We start from the raw sequence: 23,945 nt of genomic DNA, 5'->3' as shown, positions 1-23,945 counted from the left end.
GCCGGGCTGGCGGGGCGGTGGGAGCGCGCATGCGTGCGGCTCGCGCAGGCCCGGCAGCTGCGGCCCTCGCGCCAGCCCCTTCCCTGCCTGCCACGTACGGGCGGCCGCAGCCGGGCGCGCGAGGGGCGGGCGGCCTCCTCCGGCGGGACCGGCGCCACAGTAAGAGCGGAGCGGGGCGGCTCGGCTGGGCTCGGCTGCCTTCCCCGTGAGGGAGGCGGGCGGTCTGCGGCCCGGAGCAAGTCCCCTCCCCCGGTTCCAGGGTCGGCGCGGCCCCTGGTGGAGAGGCCGGGAGACCCCTTGGGTCCTCCGGCCGCGCCTGAGGGAGGCTGGGACCGCCTCTCGGCTTCTAGGGCCGGGGGAGCCCGGGGTGGAGGGCCGGGGGAGCCCGGGGTGGAGGGCCGGGGGTGAGGGCCGGGGGAGGCCTTCCCTTCCTCCCTGCGCAGGGGGAGCCAGAGGGGCTGCAGGCTCCTCGCTTCCCGATTTCTGCTCCCTGTCGGCCCACCCAGAGGAAAACGAAAGGACCTCTCCTCCTTTCGGCTCCCCGCCCCACCGCCCAGGTACCCTGGAAGACCCCTCATGGCCCCGTCGGGCGGGGTTGAGCAGCTGTGCTGCTGGGCCCTGTCGCTGTGCTTCACCCTGCACCTTGCCGCTGTTCTGACAGGAAAAAGTGAAACAGGAATGCCTGTTCTTCCCTTGCTTAGGCAAAGCAGTTTTTCTCTGTTGCAACGCAAAAAGGGTAGTAAAATCCAGCGTGGTTATAACATCGTGGCTTTAGGTGGGATCCTGAAGTTGTTGACTCAGATTGAACGGTCACTGTCCACATGCACCGTTCAGATCGGTGCATGATGTACATAGGCAGTGAGCCAAGAGGGGAGGGAAAAATCTGTGCCTCCAAAACGCATGCGGTACACCAGGAAGGTTAGAAGGATGTCGGTGGGATTCTTACAAAAAATAGTCTTCTTTAAACAGGAAGACATTACAGGTTTTTTGTTTGGTTCGCTTTTTTCCCCCTCAAGAAAGTAGACACTGTGATTGATTCTGTTAAAAAGCTTCTTAGTGAGCTTCTGTGTCATCTGTGAAAAACCCTCTTGGGAGTTGTCCATTCAGCTGTGTCACTTCAGACTGTTCTGTTCACCTGCTTAGTATGTCGCAACAGTCTTTCCTTGTCGGGAGCAAGACCTTTTAGAAGGCGAACGTTTCATGCCCAGGATGAGGGGAGCAGCTGCCAGCCTGTGATAACCAGGGAGGCTTTGTCTGTTCTCTGGGGTTTGCTTGCTCTCTGCTTCCATCCTGCATGTCTTGTGCCTGTCTGTTCCAGTTTACTTCCAGTTGAATTAAAAGAGGAGAGCCCAATTTCATGTGGATGAGAGGAATCTACTTTTTCTCTCTGGTTAGCAGCAAATCATGTTACAAATCAGTGTGTGAGACAGACAAGGAGAAGAGTGCTGGGTAGGGTACGTGTGTCAGGTGGGAGGGAGGAGCACAGTTTTGTTCTCCACTGGACTGGTCTGTATACTAAATCATTGTCTTGTAGCTCTGGGCATTAAGCACTTGTGCAATCAAGGTCGACTGCATAAACTTCATGCAGCTCATCACATATGCTTTCAGCAGAAACCCCACAATCTTAAACTGAAATGAAGGCAGGTCATGTTTTTAAGTCGTTGTATATTTCTGACTGCATTTCCTTCTTGCCCAGTTCGGTGGCTTGGCCTGTGGGAAAGTGGCATTACTACTCCTTTCCTTTTGGTAGTCTGTCTTAATGCTATGCAGTCTGTCCTTGAAGACACACCGATTAATGCCACAGAAGCTTCAGTCTTAAGATACAAAATCGGCTTCTAGGTTTTTGTATTGCTAAATTAATCGAAGTTTAGGTTCTTTAACCTGGGGTTTCAAGATGGAGACCGTACAAATAAATATTTTGGGACTGCTGGGGAAGATCAGTGTCCTGGAAAGGAACACATTACTGTTAATAATTCTTACATGCAGTTACAAAATTTATCAAAAATAAACTACTACTGTTATGAAAGTAAAACTCTGGTTCATGATTTGTTTTGGTTGAACTTCAAACTCTACAATACTTAAATCTTCATATTACATACAAAAAATGTATCCAAAATGTTACAATATGGATAAAACAGTGACTTTTTTTGGTTGGGTATATTCACTAAGATGTTCTAAAGTGAAAGATGGATGTGAGGTATATAATTCTAAGGAAGGGTGACTGTAAATAAATATTTTAAATTTTTTTTTCTGATGCAGCTCCCTGTTTTCTGGCACTGATAGTGCATGACTGCTTATGCTGACTCAATCCTGAAGTGAGGTGGGAATTCTATCCAGTAATCCAGCGTAAGACAGGCAAGGTAATGGTAAATTTCTATTTGGAAAGAAGGTGAAAGAAAACCCTGTAGATGGATGCTGAAGTGCTTTAAATAAAAAAAAAAATCCAAACAACTTCTGCAAAACCCTGTGCTTGTACAGCCAGCTTAAAGTGTTAATTAGATGTGAGCCAATGTGCCTGAAGTTAAGACTCCTACGTTGCAAAACACGAATAATGCATTAGAGAGCATTAATGATATTATAAACTTCACTGTTTCATCATAGGGTCTCAGCAGCATCCTGGCTGTGTTAATTGTGTTATATATGTATAGTCTGCAATCAGACTATATCCATCTAACTCCTGTTATGCATGATTAGAAGAATGAGTTCTGTTCAGTAGTTTCTTGCCTCTTTTTTGGATGTCATTGGGCTAAACAAAGGGATTTGCATGAAGTGTTTGCTTGATATCAGTTACACAAAACCTGAGAAACTGAATTCACTCTAGAGATAGCATCATGCTACATCTTTTCAATGCAAAACTGTCATTGAAACAGCAGAGTTAAATATATGTAGGTGTGTCAAGGTATGATGTATTAAAGGCTTTAGCTGAGTGTATTGTTTCTCTGGTAGGAGAGCAAAATTCAGTTTTCTCATAAAGCACTGTTATAACATCCTGAAAGGTAAGGGAGAAATACCTGCATATCTCTACCAATAATTCTTTTTGCACAAGAGAATGCTTGCATACATGTGGCTTTGGAAATGTCAGTTTTGATGTGTAGGGCTGCCTGCTTTTAAGATCTCCAGTATTTGTACTTCAGATGTTAAGATAACTGCTTATTTAATTGTGCCTCGTTCCAGATCTATTTTGGCCCTGTCCAAACAGTGAAGAAAGACGGGGACCTTTGATTGGCTACCGTGTGTGTGTTTTTTCACTCCTCTGCTTAGTAACTTCTCTGTAGTTTCTGTTTTTCTTTTAAACATAAGGCTTTTGTGGTTTTTAACAGGAGAGATGCCTTATAGAAAGTGATAATTTATAAATTGTCTTATATAACGTGTTAAAGATGTAACTGAAGTGTATGTTGTGTGTTGCTTGGACACAAGATGGCTTTGTTGCACTTCCTTTTATGTTGGAGTGGTTGTCCACCTATCTTAAAGCTCTGAGAGTAACCAACTGTTCTGACCACATGCACTGCATAACAAATTTGTGTCTCTAAGCCTAATGAGTAGCTCATGTATGGCCTATTGAACAGCTTTTAAAAATGTAAAATCTTGGTTATAACATCTCGGTCAAAATTTAGAAAAAGGAAAAAATGTGTATATTCCTTTCTGGAGGGGAACTCTCAGTGTGTTCTGATCATGCATATAATAAAACAAATGTTTAGCTTTTCATTTATTTGTTCATGAAATAAGCATGATTCAACTTGATCCCCATAGTAAAGCCACCTTACTACCTATAGTCTTTGAAATAAGATATTTTGTTCTGGCAGTCTTTTCTTAAATGATAAAATAAAACCCCCTTTGCTGGGTGTCATAATTACGGGTGTTGTAAAAATAATCTGATAAGATGATAGTGTAACCCATATAATGTTACATATAATGACTGCTTTTGGTGCAGTTTCACTTTTCCTGAGAGACATGTATACGTGTATCTCAAAAGCAGATCCTAGGGAATAATAGTTCCTTTATAGCCTTTTTCCCATGGCAGTTTACAGCTGGTATCTTACAAAAAAACCCACCCAAGGCTGAAATTTCTAAATGTCACACATATTTAAAAGCTGTCTGACTTTTAAAAATAATCTTTACTTCTGAATTCTGAGCACTGGGAACCATAACTGCTAATTTGAAGTGTCAGATCTTAGAGAGTTCTTTGCTCATGAGCTCAGTTTATGTATGATGCACTTTATTGTTTGAGAAATTAGTACATGATAAAATGCGTCCAAGAGAGGTTCTCTGGAGAGCTTCCTAACAGTAATGTTTTCCAGAGATGGGAAGCTTCACAACTGTCATCAGATACATTTAAATAACTGTTTAGTTTGCTAAAATGTTTTTAATGTTTTGTTGTTATCAGGTCTGCAGGCAATAAGGAATCCACCATGAATGGGCAGCTGGACTTAAGTGGGAAGCTGATCATTAAAGCTCAGCTTGGGGAAGATATTAGGAGAATTCCTATTCATAATGAAGATATCACCTATGATGAATTGGTGCTAATGATGCAGAGAGTGTTTAGAGGAAAACTTCTGAGCAATGATGAAGTCACAATAAAATACAAAGATGAAGGTGAGGTTTAATTACTGCTGTTGTGCTGATGTGTTTTATCTATGGACAGAAACTCTGAAATTCACCTTTTCAAAATTGTCAGGATTCCTTGGCAAATGTGACTGATTTCTTGTGAAATCCTTTGAATGAGACAATAGAATCTCTGTCTCTTGTGGTTATGCTGTCTTAACATAGTATTACCTCCAGTTTTTCTGAAATATCAGCTATCTGAAAGTTCATTCTTTGCTGTTGCAGGAAGCTAATGCTATGCTATGCAGCTATTGCCTTCTGTCCACTCATTTAACCATTTTTTGATGTGTTTTCAGTGATCAAGTGGGTTTGAAGATGAGGTGTGAATAAACATATATGATTATATGATTTAACACAAGCTCTTACAAGACTTTGAAAACTTGATTTATGTACTAGTAATTCTTGATTATGTTTTCCTTCATCAGTAAAGATTAGAAGAGACTTTTAATTTGGTCTGAAATATTTATTAAAAGTAATATTACCCTTGGTTTGATGGTTTGAATCTGTTGGACCTTGGTTGTTTCAAAGAAAATCTCAATCATTAGTGCTAAAAAAATTGAACCCTAAGAAAGATGGTCTTCCACAGAATGAAAAGGGCCTTGTTTGAGATGTGTAGAAAGAGTTGTGGTTTGGAGGGTTTTTCCTCTTTGAATGTCAGTGTGGGGCATGGATAAGCTACTTAATTTGGGACGGAGAGGTGGTATTCATAAAATGAAACTCAAAATGAAGTGATAAAATCCAAAGTCTCTTAGATCAAAGACACTGATAATTATCCTGGTGTACAGTAAAAGAGCTACATTACTGAAACGTTCAGGTTCATCTTCCTTAATAACATTAGGAAACTTTAGCAATGTCTGTGGTACCTGAAATGTCAAACGACTTTTGTTCATACATCTAGGCAATAAAATTTCACATTGAATGACCCTGAGACAGTTTTTTTCAGGTTCATTAAGCTTTTGAGAGACTCTGCTCATCAAAATTGATATACAATGAAGGGCTATTATTTTGGGTCTCTAGTGGGAGAGAGCTCAGTGGATTTGTGGTATGTGTTTTTTTTCCCCTTCTTATCACATATTCAGTTTCTTTTTTCTTTCTGGAATGAGAAAGGTGGAAGGGAACCGATGGATGCTTTTTCATTCAGTTAAAGCTTATAGTCCCTTTTTTGCATTCTTAGCTTTTCTTTGGTATAGTTCTCTGTGTATGCTTCTATCTGTGTTTTTTTGAAGAAGTGATGGAAGTTTTTTGGTGCGTGATGGAGACTAATTTCATTCTTTGGTTGTCTTTCACAGGCTAGAGACCTCCTACTTTTAGTTTTCTTTGTCTCAGAATGTACTCATATTCCACTGTGATGTGAAATTTCAGTGTATGTTATCCTAGCTGATCATCACTACTAAGGATGTTTAAATGCTGTTAATACCAGAAGTCACAAGTGATTAAGGAAGAAGTTAACAGAACTAGGCTTCAAGCTTTGTATGAGGACTGTGGTATTCTTGACTTTGTTTCAACTAAACTAAGATTCTTCTTTAAATTATTTCAGTCATTAGAAGCGTTAGCTAGAATGTATATATTCCATTTCCGTTTTGTTATTTATCACTCCTGACCTGGAGGATCACTTGTCTTCATCGGTTATGAGGAGATACTTCAAGTTGGTCTAAGGATTTCCACTACTTCTACAACCTTCATCTGCATCTTCTCACAACTCATATGCACACTCCTTGAGTGTTCAGAAGAATGCTTCATCTACCCCTCCTGGCTTTGTTTCTTGTTGTTGTAACATGTCAAGCTAGTGATCTTCGGGCCTGAATATGGGATTTCTTACTTAAAACTTGTAGAAAATATCGTGGCTTTGTATCTTCATCAAACTGTCATGATCCTTGAATCTAATACTTTTTTTTTCTTCAAACTGATATGCTTAATCACAGAGGCTAGGAAACTTTAAATCACGATCCTTCTGTCTCTGGGTTTGTGGACTAAGATAGTCAGAAGCATATTCCTAAGCTATATTTAGGTTATGTGATGCTCTTTTTAATTACCAGGGAAAAGAAGTTTCAGTTTAATTACGGCCTTGTGAAGTTAGGTTTTATATTCAAGCTTGGCATCTTTCAAACTTTGAACTAAGGAAATGCCGCTACTAGGTGTGAAATAATTTTCATGTCCTGCTTAAGGTTCTTGAATATGTCATAAAACACAATGCTCAAAAAAACCCCAAACCCCCAAACAAACTAGTGAGGCCTGCCAGCAGTGAATTTGTATGAATTGGATTAGAACTGCGTCTTAAGCATACCATGTTATTTGAGTTACATATGCTAAAGCTCCTATGGAACCAATAGTAGAAACTTTTACTTTTTTAAAATTTATTTTTAAGTTAGGCTGGAATTTAAAACTAGAGTGCTAATAGAGATTGGCTTTTTATTCTTCCCCTTCATTACCTTGCAGTAGAAGTTGATGTCTCTGTGTCAGATCCAATAATGAGTTATTAACTCATACTACGTGTAATCAAGGCGGTGTGCTCATCAGTAATGTTCACTACCTTTGGTAGCTTTACCAAAGTGAAGGAAAACTACATTTTTGGTGGTTGTTTTCTGGAATTTTTTTTTTTTTTCCAAAAATGGAAGGGGGGGGGGGGGGGGGAAAGGGTAAATAAAGCTAGTAGATGAGGAAGCATGGCTAGCAGGGCCAAGGATAATGAGGCAGATGTTTAATGTCTTAAACATTTCTAATTTATTCTAATTTCTAATGTCATAAGAATGGGAATGCTTCATGATGGTGCAAAATTGATGTGAAAGTGGAAGTCTGAATCCCTTGGTAGGTTAAAGTAGTCACTAGCTTTTACTAAAGAAAAAAAATTATAATTGGCCTAGCAGGGAATGTTTAGGGTACATGGGAAATTGTAGAGAGTAAAAGCTATGTCTCTTGTAAAAATGAGAAAGGTAAGTTCTTGAAGTAACAACATTAATAGAGAAAATAATAGAGAGTCTGTTTTACTTTTCAGTAGAAAATAATTAACATTGTATATTCATATCTATGTCATATTAACAGGAATTAGGCTTCATTGACATTCCTTAAAATGAAAAGTTTTGTTTGATAAATCCAATATACTTAAATTGTCAGACTTTTGTGTGCCTCGACATGTACATATTTCTTATGAATCCAAGCATGTGCTCTGCTTGGTGACTGTTGATAGGAATCATAGAACTGACTATGCATCTGACAAAATTCTGTACTTGGTGCTTTTCAGCCTTTTTTTCTGCTAGCAATTTAAAATAGAAACATTAATCATTATTTTTAATGCCTTCAGAGATGTTCAAGTAGGTGAGGGAAAATAAGATGGAGTGGTCTGGATTGTTTTGACTGACATAAATCTGTATGTATTAATTTTGACATTTTCTTTTGGCTGTGCAGGATAAACTGTTTAGAACATACACCTTTGTTCAGGCAGTGAATCTGAGTATTGACTGGTACGACAGAAAAGCATCACAAGATGGTCTGCCAGTGCTGTGCATTGGCAAGAGAAGTAATTATCATTTATTGTGTTACCAGGAGAATACAGAGTAAAGGGCTTTGTTGTAAGACACCAGTGGATTTTGGTATCAGCATTTAGGAAGGGTTACTGCAAAGCTGGAGGAAGTGTTTGAGCTGAAGGGAGCTCCTGCTGCGCCTGGCCCTCGCTTTACTGCCAACGAGAAAGGGCTGTTTAACACTATGGAAGTTACTTGTTTGGGATCTGATTGTCTAAGTCTTGTTATGGGTCGTAATGACAAACAGGGGACCCTATTACTCTCCCCTTCCTGGCAGTGGTGAGGAGGCACCACCAGGGAGTCTGTGCTCAGCTTTGCCCCCTGTGCCTGAAGCTAAAAAGCCTTGGGGAGGGTCCAGCAGGATGCAGTGAGGACGGTGTGGGGCTGAGGGCAGAAGATCCGCAGGGCGCATCGGAGGGAGCTGGGCTTGTTCGGTGCTGTGCAGAGGAAGCTGAGGGCAGAGCCCATGGCAGCCTCAGCGGAGTGGGAGTTGCAAAGACCATTGAATGTGAACTCTTCTGGGTAGCGGCAGGCGGCAGCAGTCATAAAGTGCAGTTTGGGAGGCTGAGCATCAGTTGTGGCTGGGAGGGCAGCGGGTCACTGGAGTAGGTTGCCTAGTGGGGTTTTGGAACCTCTGCTCTTGGAGACCTTCCAGTTTCTACTCAGTGAACCCATGACTGATACTGCTGTCAACCAATTTTTTTTGAGATGGTGAAAGTGCAAACAGCATGTAGGATGTAAAAAAATCTTTGGAGACAACAATATTTCTTTCAGGAAAACTTAAGAATTATTTATTATGTCATCAGTTTATTAGTATTTGTAAGATTTCTTATTTTGTTAGAAAGTGTTGTGGTTTAACCCCAGCTGGCAACTAAGTACTGTGCAAGTGCTGGCTCGTTCCCACTGCCACCCCTAGTGGGACGGGGAAGGAGAATCAGGAAAAAGGTAAAACTCGAGGACTGAGATTAAGAATAATATAGTATTTGAAATAAAATAAATAAACATAATAACAACAACAATTGTAATGAAAAAGGCAGAGAAGGGGAGAGGAATAAAATCTAAAGGGAAGGAAAAAACCCCCAAGGGATGGACTGTGCAATAGCTCACTGCCTGCTGACTGATGCCCAGGCGGTCCCTGAGCAGTGAGTGGCAGGCCCCAGCCAGCTCCCCCTGTTTATATACTCGGCATGAGATTCTAAGGTATGGGTTATCCTTTTGGCTGTCCTGGCTGTGTCCTCTCTCTGTTTCTTGTGCCCTTGCAGCTTTCTTGCTGGCAGGGCCTGAGAAACTGAAAAATCCTTGACTTGGTATAAACATTACTTAGCAACAACTGAAAACATCAGTGTGTTATCAAGATTCTCATACTAAATCCAAAACACAGCACTGCACCAGCTATGAAGAAGAAAATTAACTCTATCCTAGCTGAAACTGGGACAGAAAGCAACTTCTTTGAAGACTGATAAGCATTGTTAGGTGTTACTAATGGTACTATACTAAGAAAACCTTCCTTTGCAGAGGTGTTACTTGTTATCAGGTATGACAGAATTAGGATACATAGTTCTTGAAATTTTGAGCTTTTCTCAATGTGCCATCATGTGTCTTACGGGCTATTTGTACTGAACCATTTGTTTATTTGAAAATTTTAACCACAACTTTATACCGTTGGAACTTTGTCACCAACACATAAGGAGTAGCTCAGAATTTTTAGGCAGTAATCAGTATGAAAAACACTTTTCTGTGTCTGTCCAGAGAGTGTCCTTGTGACAGTGTTGTAGGGAGGAGCATTGGTAGCCTGGAGTTGGCTTTGTTCCAAGCTGTCATTTATCTAATGCTGTTGCTTTTGAAGGTGAAGCTTCATTAGACAGTGTCAGATTCAACTCAGCTCCTAGTCATGCTGCTCTGGAAGGAAGGGGTCGTACTACCCCTTCTGTTTCCCTCTGTCAGTACACACGTTTTCCTGATAATGCCTTCCAACTCTTTCCTTTGTGCTGCCTAATTTGTGTTCATTTAATCTATTAATAATCTGTTGAATATGTTAAAAATGCAGAAAATCTGCCCTGCCAAAGATTTGTCTTTAAACAAGAATAGTCTTGTTTAAAACAGTTAAACTGTGATCTTGTTGAGTAAGCAAATATGTTAATGTGGGTTGACTTGGGTTAAAAGCTGTGAGAGATCAGACTTAATGGGAACTTGGTACCTCTTGGGTATTAATATCATTAAAGGTGTTCAGTGCTTTATGCATAGCCCATGTATCTGAAGAATAAAGGATCCCATACAATTTAGTATCATTTCTGTGACTGATGGCAATGTGCAAATTGATTAGGATGCATTAGGATGGGAGTTCCTCTGAAATCTGACACAGAAATAAATGACTGAGAGTTGAGACTTCATGTCACATTCCTCATTGAAGAGAAAATTCTTCTGAATGCTTGACATATTTATTCTTATTTGTGTTAAGGCTGATAGGTATTTTTACTATTCACATTTACACAGGAACTTTATTATCATTCCCTTGTTGAAAATTGGTTTCACACCTCAGTGCTCTGAGTATAACCTGAGAAAGTGTTCTAGTCACTTAACATTTTCCCTTGTTAGTGTGCGTGTTTTGTTTTTTCAAAATTGAACTGGGGTTGCCTTGTGCTATGTATCTTGACTTTCCTGTGTGTTCATGGGCAGCACGGTTTTGGAGCCACTTGGAAGGCATGTAACTTTAACTGGAACCATTATTCTTTCTGGCATTGTACTTTGTGAACTCTCAGCTCTAATGCTTTATCCTGTATGTAGCATAAAAGAATGATGAGCTATGTGGAACTTTCAAAGGGCTGATGCCAGAAGGCTCCCTTTAGGAGCCGGTCATGCTTCTGCCCTACCTTCTGCACATAATTTTCCTGCATAATGACTCTCGCACTAAAATCAGAAACTTTTTTCCTAGTTTCAGTTTGATTCCTAGAATCAAATAGGGAAAGTTATTTTTGAGTAATGAAGTAATTTCTCTTCAGCTCTATTGTGAAGTTCAGTAGTTAATAGGCTTTGCTTTTAATGTAACTTTTTCATGTTCTTTTCAGATGGAGATCTTATAACAATTTTTGATAGCTCAGATCTTTCCTTTGCAATTCAATGCAGTAGGATACTTAAGCTGACATTGTTTGGTAAGTATAGAAGATTGTCTTTTTTTAAAAACAATGTTTATTAAAATTCAGGCAGTAGACTTCACTGGGAGGTGCTAAAAACTTCGTCATTTCAGAAGAATGAGATCAGTAAGCTAAAAATAGTGGATTAATACATGGTATCTGTTTTCTCCCTTGATGTTTCATGTGGCATCTGAACTTAAGGAAACAAACTATTTCTGTATGTAAGATTGCTTAAATTATTTGGCATACCTATATATGTGGTCAGTGGTTTTTTTTCTTAATATTATTTTCCGTGTTGTCTTCCACTCTGTAGCATTTGTGAGGTTTTCTTTGCAGGTACATGAGAAATTTAAGATGGTGATTATCTTGCAGTGTTACTAGTACACTGCTAAAAACTAACATTAATCACTTGAAGTTGAATAGATTTTAACATTTATCCTTTGACCTTTGTGTAAAATAGTTATTTGTTTTCCAGGCTACTATTGGTAAATTAGCACATAGTTCCAAGGAATAGCAAGCAGCCTTTAACTTGGACACTGACCTTATTCATGAATTGCAGCAGTGTTGTGTATGCTGCATTAGTTCTAAAGGGACAGCTTTCCGTAACCATGTATGATACTTGTATTGTTCAGGGTATATTCATGGAAATGAACAAACAATGCAGAAATGTACCGCAGACTTCACTCTGCAGTTCTGTTCTGTGTGTTATGCTGAACTGAGAGGACAGCAGAGGAACATTAAGGTCTAGAATGTATTCAGTCTGTGTTGACTAAACTTTGGTACTTTTAGACTCCACAGAGGATGATGATGCTAGAAGCAAGTAAAAGCTGGGAATTTTAAATTTTTTCTTTTCAGTTTTAAACTGGATGTCAGAATGTTACTACAGCGTTAAATTTATCTAATTATTGTTTTGCAGTGAATGGGCAACCAAGACCCCTAGAATCTAATCAGGTGAAATACCTGCGTCGAGAGCTGATAGAACTTCGCAATAAAGTCAATCGTTTACTGGACTGTTTAGAACCGCCGTCTGAACCAGGGCTTTCCACTAATCTGCCTGAAAATGGTAGGCAGCCTGGCAAAGAATCGTCTGGTTTGATTTGCAGAGTTGTGTGCTGTTTAACAGAGTGAAAAACAGAGGCTTGAATGCCAGTTGTGATCATTCTTAATTGTTGCTTGATGGTTCAGAACTTAATTTTTAATGCTTCAGGTAATTCAGAGGCAGAATTTTTATTCAGATTATCTGGAGTAAAGCACTAAGTCAATTTAGGAATGAAACTTCAAAGTCTTGAGTTTTTGTTGCAATGTATGAAAATGCTGTAACTGACACTTGTGAGTCATGACAACATTTTGGGAGGGCTTTGACCTGAATTAATAGTTTGTTGTTGCTGAAGAGTTCTTGGTCCCACCTGAGCAGTTCCACTGCTTACTTTGGGCTAGCTCTGGTGCTTGTCTTGTCATGTTGCTAAGCAAGTTTGATTCACTAAAACAGTAAAAAGCAAATTCAGCAAAAATTATATCCACTCTTTCTGCCAAGTCAGGAAATTGAATCCACACATTTTGAGCTCAGACCAGCATCAGAGCTGTCTCAGGGTAAGCAGCACAGGAGTGCAGGTAGGGGTGGGAAGGGATTACTGGGGGAGGGCAAAACGGGTCTTACTCTCTCAGTTTTGAGGCACTTGTCTCCTAGCTTAGGGCTGTTGTACTATAAAAAACTATACCTCTGTGTGCTGAACTACAGATCTTGGATGAGCTGGACACAGAAGATAATGACACAAAGTCATGGGGTACAGTGTTCTGAGTAAAGAGGCAAAGAACTCCAGCCTTTCTTTTAGGATACTTTTGTATTTTACTCTTCAAAGTTTTATTAGTTTTGTTGTTATCCCAGCCCCTGTTCCTACAATGTAACTAATTTCAGTGAAATACCACGGTTTCTTGTTATAAACCATTTGGAAGGAGGTTAGGTTGATGATCTTAAGAGTGCAATCAAAACTATCCAGGCTAAACCCTATCTGTAGTTGCTTGTTTTTAAAAGAAAAGGTACCACTTGACTAGGTAAGGGGTTTCTGAATATATATAGATACAAATATATGGATATATCTGTATGGTGGTGTTTCAGTGCCCAAGAATTAATAACTGGGCATTTTGTTTTGTAGGTGCTGTAGATGGTAGGGAAGAAAAGCCTGCTGCTGCTGACTCTAACGTTAAGCCATCTACTCAAGTTATAGCAGCGAGCATGTCTGCGTTTGATCCGCTAAAGAACCAGGATGAAATCAGCAAGAATGTCATGTCAGCGTTTGGCTTGACAGACGATCAGGTGTCAGGTAAGGGCGTATCTTACAAAGAGGAAAGCAAAACCAGTTTGTAACTGATGACTCAAATCTTGATTTGTAATACAGCATTTGTATTTTGAATGTGTTAAGCTGTGTTCTGTATTCACTATTTCTTTTCAGAATTCTAAAACCTGTTATGTTATGGTATTGTGGCTGTGTTTGCTGACTTTTGTATACAAAATGTTAACACGTTCCTGTTGGTTTTAGCATTGTGTTTTAGCTTGGGGTAGAAAATGGGTTAAAATACTTTATTTGAATTATTTAATGCTGTGCTATAAAGTAACTTAATTAGTGTCTTTCAGAGAGGGAAAAACAGTATTCACTGCTCTGCCTTAGGGTTTGATCTTGCAGTTCTTGTGCTTCTACTGTTCGGGTCAGTCAGAATATTTTATACAACCCCATCTTTTTTCTTGTTTCATTTCAGAAGTAAATAGTGTCAACTTAGTGTTAACGGAAAGGAATAACATGTATTTATTCTTGAAGAGCTGCATTACTGTCAGTCCTATCTAGTAGTAGAATGCTAAATGTGTAAAAGCTGATTATACTAAACTGAATGCAGTCAACTTAGTACAGGATACCTGAAGTTAGAAAAGCAATATAGAATGTAATAGGGAATGTGATGCAGAATATTGAGACATGATTCTGCACAGAATCTTCATGGGTCTGGCAAGGTTTAATGTAGCATTGAAAGCTGAAAATAAAACTACTGTTAGCTAGTAGGATTTGCTGTGTACTCTCAGCTGTAGAGCAAGTCCATTTTATGTGATGTGTGAAGTAATGATACAGATAGACAAACTAATAGCAACTGGAGCTTGGTGCTACAGTACGACTGCCTTGGCAGAAGTGTACGGTGATAGGAATAGATCCCTGCGTGATTGCAACCCTGCAGGATCCAAAGTTGTACCCACGGACAGAGTGGCTGTCTTCAGATCAGGGTACTAGCCCGTGGATCAGGCCTACTGAGTGATCTTTTCCTCCATGGCACATTTTGGGTATTGTCACAGCATGGTTATTTAGCAAACCAGATAAAGGTTTGATGGGAATTAAAAGCTTACAACGGGCTATCCTCTGAACAATGAAATGGCTGAGTATGAAGTACAACTAGCAGAAAATCGGAGCTAATTCTTGAAGAAGTGGGTTTTTCTTTTGGCACAAAGCCTCAGTGTCAGTTAATGCTTTGATTGTAGCATCAGTGATGCTTCAGTGTTTATGTGTCTCCATAATTCTTCTGACAGAAGGAACTGACTTGACAGTGCTTGGAATGTACAAAGAACTTAACAGAGGACCACTGAAGCAGGATATAAGAAATCCCATTTCTAAAGCTACATTCCCACAGTTACGTATATAAAGGCAAAACCAGAAGTAGGCAAATTTGATAAATTTCCCCCCTAATAAGGGTAACATGAAAACATAATTAAGGGCTTGACGGATGCATATTTATATTGTGTAAATATAACTAAATTGAAAGTGAATTTGCAGCAATTCTGCTATTTGTGCTTAACTTTAAGCATGTATTTGAAAGTAGTGTCTCATACGTTGCATTCACGTAGCTAAGAGCTGTGAAGATCCAGGTTTAAGCTCCCTTGTTTCTAACAAAATATTTTGCATTTAATTGTAGTAGATTATACCTGTTCACATGCATATGTCAGAACTTCTCTCTAACATAGAGAAAATCTGTTTCTGTGCTTTCTTTGGGTGCTAGCTGGAATATTTTCAGAATTATCAGAGCAGACAGTTGCTTTTAGACTGAAGCCTGCCATATCCTGTCCGGGAGTGCGATTTTTAACAGCTTCCTTAGAGGTTTTCTGTTCACATGCCACATGACTATTGGTAAAACACTGTTGCCTGGGCCCGTGTGGGCCACAGTAGAACACAAGTGCATTTGAATAGTTTCCTGAAGCCTTTCACTTTGCTCCAGATGAGAAAGAATAGGTACGTAACTGCATGTTCTGTCCAAATGTAGCAAGTCTTCAGTGTACACGTGCAAGGTTAACACTTGAAGCTGTGGAAAAAACATGTTGCCATGGAGGGTTTTGTCCCACAAATGGGTCAGGTTCCTTGGAATGATGAATTTTAGTGACCTAGAGACAGGTGGAACACACCCCACACCCCACACCCCCCCCCCAAATATTTTCAAAGGAGAGTCTACATGTGCAAATATGTTTAGTCTTAGCTTGGGTGTGACACCCTCTTATGTAAATCTGTGGAAAACTGGAAAAAAGGTTAAAACCTTTACAAAGGAATCGTCTTGTACTAGACTCTGTTCATTTCACGTACTGTCTTTTGGTTTTGCTTCTGCAGGACCACCCAGTGCCCCTGCGGAAGAGCGATCAGGAACACCAGACAGTATCGCTTCCTCCTCTTCTGCAGCCCACCCTTCTGGTGTTCAGGCCCAGCAGGCTCCGTACCCCGGAACACAGCCACAGACTGGTCAGGTGGAAGGTAAGCAGCATGTTTTTCTACTGTTCAGGGTGTGAGTGATGGTGTTTGAATCTGGGTTATTAGTATCTGTGACTGCCAATTGGCAGACCCAAAGTTGATACCCAACTACAAATTCATCCCTGCCACTAGGCAGAAAAACTTTTTCCTCACACGCTGTTCAAGATAGAAACGGCAGATGGAGCAGTAGCTTTGTTTAAAAGGGTGAGTGATGTAATAGGAGGAGGATGAGGAGGATTTTCATGGTACTGTTTCCTACTTGCATCTCTGTTCACTTTACTGTAAGGCAGATTTATATATGCTGCACTGTAAATCTATCTGAAGACCTTGGTTCGTCTCATACCCTGTGTGTCGTGTCAAGCTTTCACTCAGCTAACAGTTTGTTGGCTTGTCTACTGTGAATTGAAAATGTTTACTAATAGTTTCTAACAAAACAGAGCCGTTATTATTGCATTGCTGCTTTATTATGTATGGCTCTGTGCTAGTCAAGTTAAACCTTTTAACTATCTCACATGCATTGTGGTTTGCCTGCGTAACCCATGAGAGCCTCAATGGGCTCTCCTTTAAAGCCTGAGGCCTTTACAAAGGAATTTGAAACCAGAGTTCTTTGCCCTTTTACATGTTACTTGACTTGTAAGAATAAACCTGTTCAGAGGTTTGCTACATTTGGGCATCATTTTTCTACTGATATTTGCAAAGAGCACTGAGCCTTCAGACCTGCATAGTTCTGGATGAAACTGTGGAATGACTCGCTTTGGTATTTCTACCTCCGTACGAAGTACAATACAAAGTTATTTCTGTGTTAGCATAGAAGTAAGTTACAACCATCTGCTGCTTTCTGTACTGGCACAGTGCTGAGACACGAGAGGCATTAGTGAGGGTGATGACAGTATCCACAGTCACTTGGAATGCCTTGCCTGAAGGGGTTCAGTAACATTTTTGATGGAGCAGCTTGTAGCTGGGTATGATATCTAGGCAGGCACCAGTGCAGGTGGTTGCAGCAGAACTTCCAAAACACTTGTTTTGCTGCTTTCAGGCTTTTTTTTTTTTCTTTTTTACTTGCTTGCTTCCCTAAGAATTAGTCAAGTGATACAAAGAGGCAGCAAGAGACATCTTTGTAGCTTATAGATAAAAGTGTTTGGTGTTTGTGTGTGGAAGCTACTTTTGGAAAAAAGTGCTTCAAGGTTCTCCTGTCAGTAGCCAGCAAACTTAATATTAAAAAACCAGACTCTAAGCTACTGAACCTTTATTTTATGAATTTAGTATTTTTACTTTAATACCATAAGGCATGAGGTTTTAAGTGTTGATGTTAAACTAGAGCTGAAACGAAAAAGCGCTTCAACTCCTAAGAGCACTAGCAGCGCTAGGTTGGAATTCTGAATGGATGCTAATACCAGGGAGGGGAAAAAAGTAGTTGTTTCAGCAAAACTCATCTTACTGGGGAAAGAAGTTGTCTAGGTTCATGTATCAGAGTACATGTAATGATTTTTCTAAATTTGGGCTGAAGAAAGTATGGTGTGTGGCTTTTTGGTTGGTGGTGTTTTTGTTTTTTTAAACACTTAACTGAACTGTGCTGTAACTCTGCCCAAGATCTTTTTTCACACATAGAAATACAACAGCACTAATTATTCAAGTTTTGTAGTTTATGCAGTTTTTATTATTGCCACTGAAATATTGAAGTATTGATTATATTTTCTTCACTCTGGATAAAACAGGATGATTCAGTTCTTCAGAAGAGATCAGAAGTCATTGCACTCTGTTCATCAGAAATACTAGTGAGGTGCTTATTCTGTGCGTTGTATGCGTACAGTAAATAGCAGTCTCTTACCAAAGCTGGGTAACGTATGTGTGATTGTCAGCCTCTTAAGTTTTTTTTCATAAACTAAGTTGCTTTTATCCAAAGTGTTCAAAGACTTTTTTTGGAAGAGGGAGTACTTTCCGTACTTCACTGTTTGATAGTATCTCGGTCCAGTGGTAATGTGGGGGCCTGTGTTGTCCCATCCTGCTCTCCTGCAGCTGAGATGAGAACCAGTGCAGGGCCGGAGCCCAGCCAGAACTTTACATACGTTTTGCTGGTTAGGTTTTCAACAGCATTAGCTCACACAAATGGAACTGCTGGTTCAGAGCATGTTGTTCTTAGAAACTAGTTTAAAATATTAGTTCATTTTTTAAAAAAACACCTTAAGCAGTGCCTCCCACCCACCTTCCCAGTATTTTGAGTATATAAGTAAAATGATGATGCCAGTCATGCAACAATCGTTCTGATATATTGGGGTTTATTTTTTAATGGCGTTCTTTGCCAATAAATGTTATGGTGGTCATAGCTGGCTATTATTTTTTGTTATTTGTGAATACCAAGTCACCTTACCTCTATGTGCCGATACAAATTAATGGCTTGCCTCCCCTGATAAAAGTTCTAAGCATTCACTAGTTTGAATTAAATCAATGTAACAGAGACATTTCAGCTTAGTGCTGTCTCGTGTGGCATGCCTGGGCTTTTGTACCACTAAATCCAGTCGCTGAACATGCATGAGAACCACTTACAGATGTGGACGTGTTTTTAGGTTTTGCTGAAATTGATGTAAAAAGTTCCTTCCTGCAAGCACTTCATGATCTTCTATGGAAAAGAATATACCTATTTGGTCTTTTTTTTCTGGATTGAGCTAAAATGGCTCTTTCAGGGTGCAGGAACAATGGTAAATGCTGGCAGATCCATGCCTGCACTGAGCACTGCTAAGTACAAAACCAGACACTGGTGCTGTAGCTCATCTTGTTTTCGGAGTGAAAAATGCAGTGAGGGGAAAACCGTGCTTAAGGATCCATAGGGTCCCCGCGTGCATTCATGGCTGTAAATTAAGAATGCTTTCTTGAATGGTGCTGCAACACCTCACCCCTCTGCTCCTCCCTAATGCTTCAGCCCTGGTGGAAGACAGCAAGCCGCCTCAGCAGGCTTGGGAAGGACTCCACGCTCTTTCTCTCCCATCCCTTTGCCTGTGGTCTCCAGCAGGTGCCGGTGCCGTTCTGTGTTGCCTGTAGGTAGCTGTCCCAAGGCAGACAGGCAGCCGCTGGCTTGTTCTCCCACACCTCCCTGTAACAACGTGAGTTCAAGAAACAGAAAGCATGCATTCTGGGTTTCTAATACCTAATTACCAAGCTAACAGGCTTAAATTCTCTTCAAGCCTTGTGTTTAGCACCCTCTTCATCCCACAGTAATTGCATACCAAATAATATTTTGAATGACTGCAGCAGTATAAAATACTTTGAACAGCTTAGTGTGAATGGAAAATACCGTTGCTTTCAGCTGCAAGTAATGCAGAGAAAAGAAGAAATAAGGAGTTCTTTTAAAGCAGCATGCACAGGGGTCTGGGAGGACTTGGAGCTGAGCCAAGTTGCTTTTCTTGGTGCAGTTCAGAAGATACAGCCTAACAGTGTATTTATAGAGTCTGCTGATCTTTGCAGAACAAATAATAGTACGCTAACACTTTATAATACTGAAGTTTCCATGTCTGCTCCAGTGCAGCAAAGCTTTAGTTTTGACATATAATTGGTTTTGTTCTTTGACTGTGCCTGTTGGCAAATTGAGGAACAGTGGAATGCCTGAACAGGGCCCACGGGTTAAGTCTAAACAAATATTTCTTGCCAAGAAATTGGAATCATCAAATTTAGGAAAAATGAGCATTGAATTGGAATACCCAAGTTTAAGAATGTATGGTTTTATTTTTGCTTTAGAGTGTATACTCCTGGGTCTCTCAAGAAAACTTGGCTTACAGCAGGTCAGATAATAAGAGATGGATGACGTTTGGAAAATGTGATCAGAGTGAATAATGTACAGCTCTGCTTACAGTACTTTGATGCAGAAATGGGTCTTAAAAACTTAATATAAACAGACAATCTGAGGACACATTTAACTTTTGAAGTACTTTTAATTTACAGTGTAAGTTCGGGAGCAGTTATCAAGATGTTTAAAGATTCCTGCTCCGTTACCCACCAGAATAGCACTAATTAAGGTGGGTTCTGAAAACATGAAATAGTAAGCCTCACGTACCAGGTTGCAACTGTTTATTCTGTTGGTGGTAGATAAACATAATTTAGTCTTCAGAACAGGTTTGTTCAGAAACTAAAATCTTTAGGTTTATTTCAGCTGATAATTAGGTGGAACATATAATAGTCAAACTTCACCATGTTCAGATTTAAAAAAGTAATTAAAAGTTTTTACATGTTGTGAGAGGGTTTGTTTCTGTGATTTTTGAACTGTTAGGATGTTGCTCGCTGCGTGTCTTTAATATAGTGAGGGTACTGGGATTCAACTAAACAAGTTTTTATTCTGTAGGTCAGATGTATCAACAGTACCAGCAGCCGGGCTACCCCGCGCAGCAGCCACAGGCCCAGCCACAGCCCCAGCAGCAGTACGGTGTGCAGTACCCAGGTAAGCGGCTGAGCTGTAGCACCTCTCCTGTCCTGCGGCGCCCTGTGAGCGTCGGTTCCTGAACCTGGGGGGCTGGTCAGGGTGCTGAGCAGCCCGAGTGCCTGCGGTTCCGATGGGAACCGGCGCAATTTGGAAATGACCAGTAAGAGAGCGCTGTAGCTGTCAGTAAATTAAATACCGAGTTGGGGTTCCAGTATCTCAGTCCTACCTGATGGTGACCAAAAAGCAAGCTTTGTTACTGACCAGCAGGCAAGGTGAATCACCTGAAGTATGCGCAGTCTTCAGAATTAACTTCTGCGGTCTTGGGATTCTAGCAATTAAGTGACTAAAACATCCCAATTTAGCTTTCTTAAATATTGGTGGTGTATGAAGATGGCCCCTATTTCTTGCATTGAGAATGATCTCCATGTACAAAATTCGGTGGTGTGAACACTGACTATAGCTGTCATTTAGAAAATCCTTGGCTATTATCAATACTTTAAATTTCAGTGAAACTACCAAGTGACAGGGTTTTTTTTAGCTGTTGATTTTGCTGATGCCTCAAGTGAAGGTGCCAGTAGACTTTTAGCGGAAGAACATTTTAGTGCGCTAGTGGTTTATATGTGGTCAAGTATGAAAAGCTGGCTTTTGCGTAGACCCAAAATAAACTTTGACTTCACAATTTCAGTTTATTTGCTTTAGAAGCAGCCAGCATCTCATAATGCATAGTCTATGTGAGGAACCGTAATCCAGCCGAAGTGCAGGTGTGAACCTGTAACAGCAGATGCTGTAACAAATTGCAAGTTGCTTTTAGAAAATGATACAAAGCTTTTATCATTCCTTGTTTTAAACAGTCTTCCTTAAATTAAACAAAAGTCTCCCATACCATCAAGTGACTCAGAACAGAGCCTGTGCGGCCCTTTTTTTTTTGGTGTGCAACATGTACAGTGAGAGTGCATCAGTTCTGATGTAGATGAGAATGCTTCCAGAGCTTCTGAAGAAATTCCATGTTTATCTTGGATAAGGACCCTAGAAAACTTGGAACTGAAGGTTCGTGCTCCAGCCCTTGTTCCAGTGCACCGTGCGAGAGCTGGTTGATGTGGGTCTCTAAATGGTGTCTTGTTCTCTGCAGATTTCTCACTCCCACATTTGTAATTAGAAGAGTGACAGACTTTCTGAAGTCTAATTTCAGAAGAAGTAAGGAGCCTGTTGGAAGCAGAAGGGTTTATCTGCCTTTCCTTAGGCTTAAATCTGAGCGGGGGTGGGGGAAAAAAGAGGAGTTTCCATATGCTTTCTAGTCATATCCTACCATTGTCTAATCCATTATTTTACTGGAGAAGTTCCTGTGAAAGCTGCAGTGCAAGTTCTGCATTCTACTCGACATCATCTTAAGTAAGAATGAAACGCCACCAGAACTGATCTGGGGCGCCTGTTTCTCATAACTGGTTTCACAATTAACCTGATCTATCAGAAACATTCTTTTTTTCCTGAGGACCTAGCAACAGCAGCTTTTGAGGATCTTGACTCGCAGGATTTTTTTTGTTTTGCCATGAGTAATGTCTCCTTTCAAACCCCTGTGCCCCAAGAGCGGGATCCATTTCTGCTCTTGTAAGCCTACTAGGCAACAGTGTGGCTGTTCACACATGGTAGTAAAAGTGGATCTTCAGAGGTTTGTCGCATGAGTAAATTTTGATCCCAGTTTCAAGGTGAGTTTACTCCAGTGCATTCTTCACTCCTTACCCTTTCTGTTCAGGGCTGTGCACTTGTAATAATTTGTGTGTCTGGTGTTTAATGCTGACAGGATTCCAGTCACTGGAGAGGTTTCATTGCAAGTAGCTGCAGGTGTGTTTCATGATGGATAAAGTAGCTATTTCTTCATAAAAGGAGTCTGTGTCATTTTTGAAGTGTTCAAGAAGAGAAATTCCTTTGGGAGCTTGTTTATACAGAAAAATCAAATTTGGGACATGTTTAAATGCAAGTTTTGCACTGAAGTATGCTGTTCTGCACAACTTTTTCATATTTAAAAAACTGAAAACACCTGTGATGTACTGGAAGGTATGACTTGCATTAAACCCTGACAGTCTTTCAGGACAGTTTAGTTTTTATTTGGGGAAAAAGGCTGCATTCTGCCTCGCTTGCCAGTGAAGGCCTTTTAGTTTTCATGCGACATGATGATAGAGTACTGATTGTCTTTTTTTTTTCATGTGTGTCAGTCAGTCACGGGAGAAGGGTTTCATACTGTTCTCGGCGTTGCTGTGCTGCCAGGGTAGCGCGCCAGAAGCTGGGCAGATGGCCCTTCGCTCTCGGTTTGCCTTTTTTCCGTGCTTAGGGCATTGTGTTGCGTTTGTCACTGTAAACGAAGCAAAGGTCTTTCTGCAGGCGCCCGCGGCTCTCTGCTGTCTCTCACCCACCTCACTCTTTCCCTTCCCAGCAGGCTACAGCCAGCAGCAAACCCCCTCGCAGCCAGCCCAGCAGTTCCCGGCCTACAGCCAGCCTGCGGGGGCCCCGGCCGCCGCCTTCCCCGGGCAGCCGCAGTACGCGGGGGGCAGCTACCCCCCGCAGCCCTACACCACGCAGGCTTCGCAGCCCGCGCCCTACAGTGGGCCCCCTGCCTCCCAGGCGGCTCCTGGCACCTACCAGCCGCGGCCCGGCTTCACCCCCCCGCCTGGCAGCACCATGACCCCCCCGCCCAGCGGGCCCAACCCCTACGCCCGCAGCCGGCCTCCCTTCGGCCCCCAGGGCTACGCGCAGCCTGGGCCCGGCTACCGGTAAGCAGGTGGGCAGGTGGGTGACGGGCGCTCGTGCTCCCATCCCCACAGGCTCCAGGATTTTTACTTGAGATTCCGGGACTGTCGTGAGGCACAACTGTAGCTGTTAATTAAAATCTGCCGGGGGGAGGGGGATGGATGACCAAACGAATCTTTCCTGCTTTACATTGTATCTGCTTCCTAGTGTAATTTGGGGCCAGGTTGTTGGGAAACACTACCTAAATGTCTGTAAAGTGATCGACGTTCTAGCTTGCCTTGCTTGGAGGATACGAAGATGCTAGTTGGAAGTTTAGCCCGTTTATCAGGCTTGTTTTTACTAATACCATGATGTACTAAATTAGATTCGTTCTGGAGGTAAAACTAGGTATGATGTATTATAAATTGTAACGCTCACATGGGAAACTAATAAAACCCCTGAATCTATTAAACGCCTGGTCTTGGTTTTTAGAACGTAAGTAATGCTGAACAAGATAACTGCAGCGAGACACGCGCTGGGTGGGTGGGCGGGTGCTGAGGGGCAGAGCGGGGCTGCGGCGGGGAGGCAGCTTGCCCAGCGCGCAGGGGGAGAAGCGTGGCCAGTAGGATCACTTCCATGGGCTGTGTGGCAGTGGGGGGGTTTGCGCCTTCTGCTGCTGTAATGGCCGTGTAACCTCTTAGTGCATGGACAGGGATGGATACCTAACAGGGAAGGTGATAAGGGGCTGTATGATTTCTAACAAGGGTGGTGTGTGTGTGGCTTTATTACTCAGAAA

At 41.3% G+C, this 23,945-nt stretch overlaps 1 protein-coding gene across 7 annotated transcripts; it reads left to right on the top strand.

Annotated features, from left to right (window-relative positions):
- Positions 1-2: 2 nt before the first annotated feature.
- TFG (trafficking from ER to golgi regulator) lies at positions 3-23,621 on the top strand. Of its 7 annotated transcripts, none has more exons than XM_080375965.1 (10): positions 25-159; positions 2,260-2,360; positions 3,175-3,235; positions 4,385-4,593; positions 11,186-11,269; positions 12,168-12,314; positions 13,405-13,572; positions 15,883-16,023; positions 20,351-20,446; positions 22,857-23,621. In XM_080375965.1, the coding sequence occupies exons 4-10, from the start codon at positions 4,410-4,412 to the stop codon at positions 23,195-23,197; spliced, it is 1,161 nt and encodes a 386-aa protein (XP_080232091.1). In that variant the 5' UTR covers positions 25-159; positions 2,260-2,360; positions 3,175-3,235; positions 4,385-4,409; the 3' UTR covers positions 23,198-23,621. The 7 variants fall into 7 exon arrangements, with proteins under 7 accessions (XP_080232087.1, XP_080232086.1, XP_080232091.1 ...); XM_080375964.1 differs by lacking the exon at positions 3,175-3,235 and adding an exon at positions 2,947-2,996; XM_080375966.1 differs by lacking the exon at positions 25-159 and adding an exon at positions 1,345-1,390.
- Positions 23,622-23,945: the final 324 nt, after the last annotated feature.

Source organism: Falco punctatus, assembly GCF_963210335.1.
Source record: "Falco punctatus genome assembly, chromosome: 2".
NCBI lineage: Eukaryota > Metazoa > Chordata > Aves > Falconiformes > Falconidae > Falco > Falco punctatus.
Note: the sequence above shows the minus strand (reverse complement) of the source record. Positions and strands in the feature narration are given on the sequence as shown.

Coding starts and splice junctions, on each gene's coding strand:
- TFG (XM_080375960.1), top strand. CDS start 4,410: ATGAATGGGCAGCTGGACTTAAGTGGGAAGCTGATCATTAAAGCTCAG. Junction 13,573..15,882: donor GACAGACGATCAGGTGTCAG/GTAAGGGCGTAT, acceptor TTGCTTCTGCAG/GACCACCCAGTGCCCCTGCG. Junction 20,447..22,856: donor GTACGGTGTGCAGTACCCAG/GTAAGCGGCTGA, acceptor TTCCCTTCCCAG/CAGGCTACAGCCAGCAGCAA.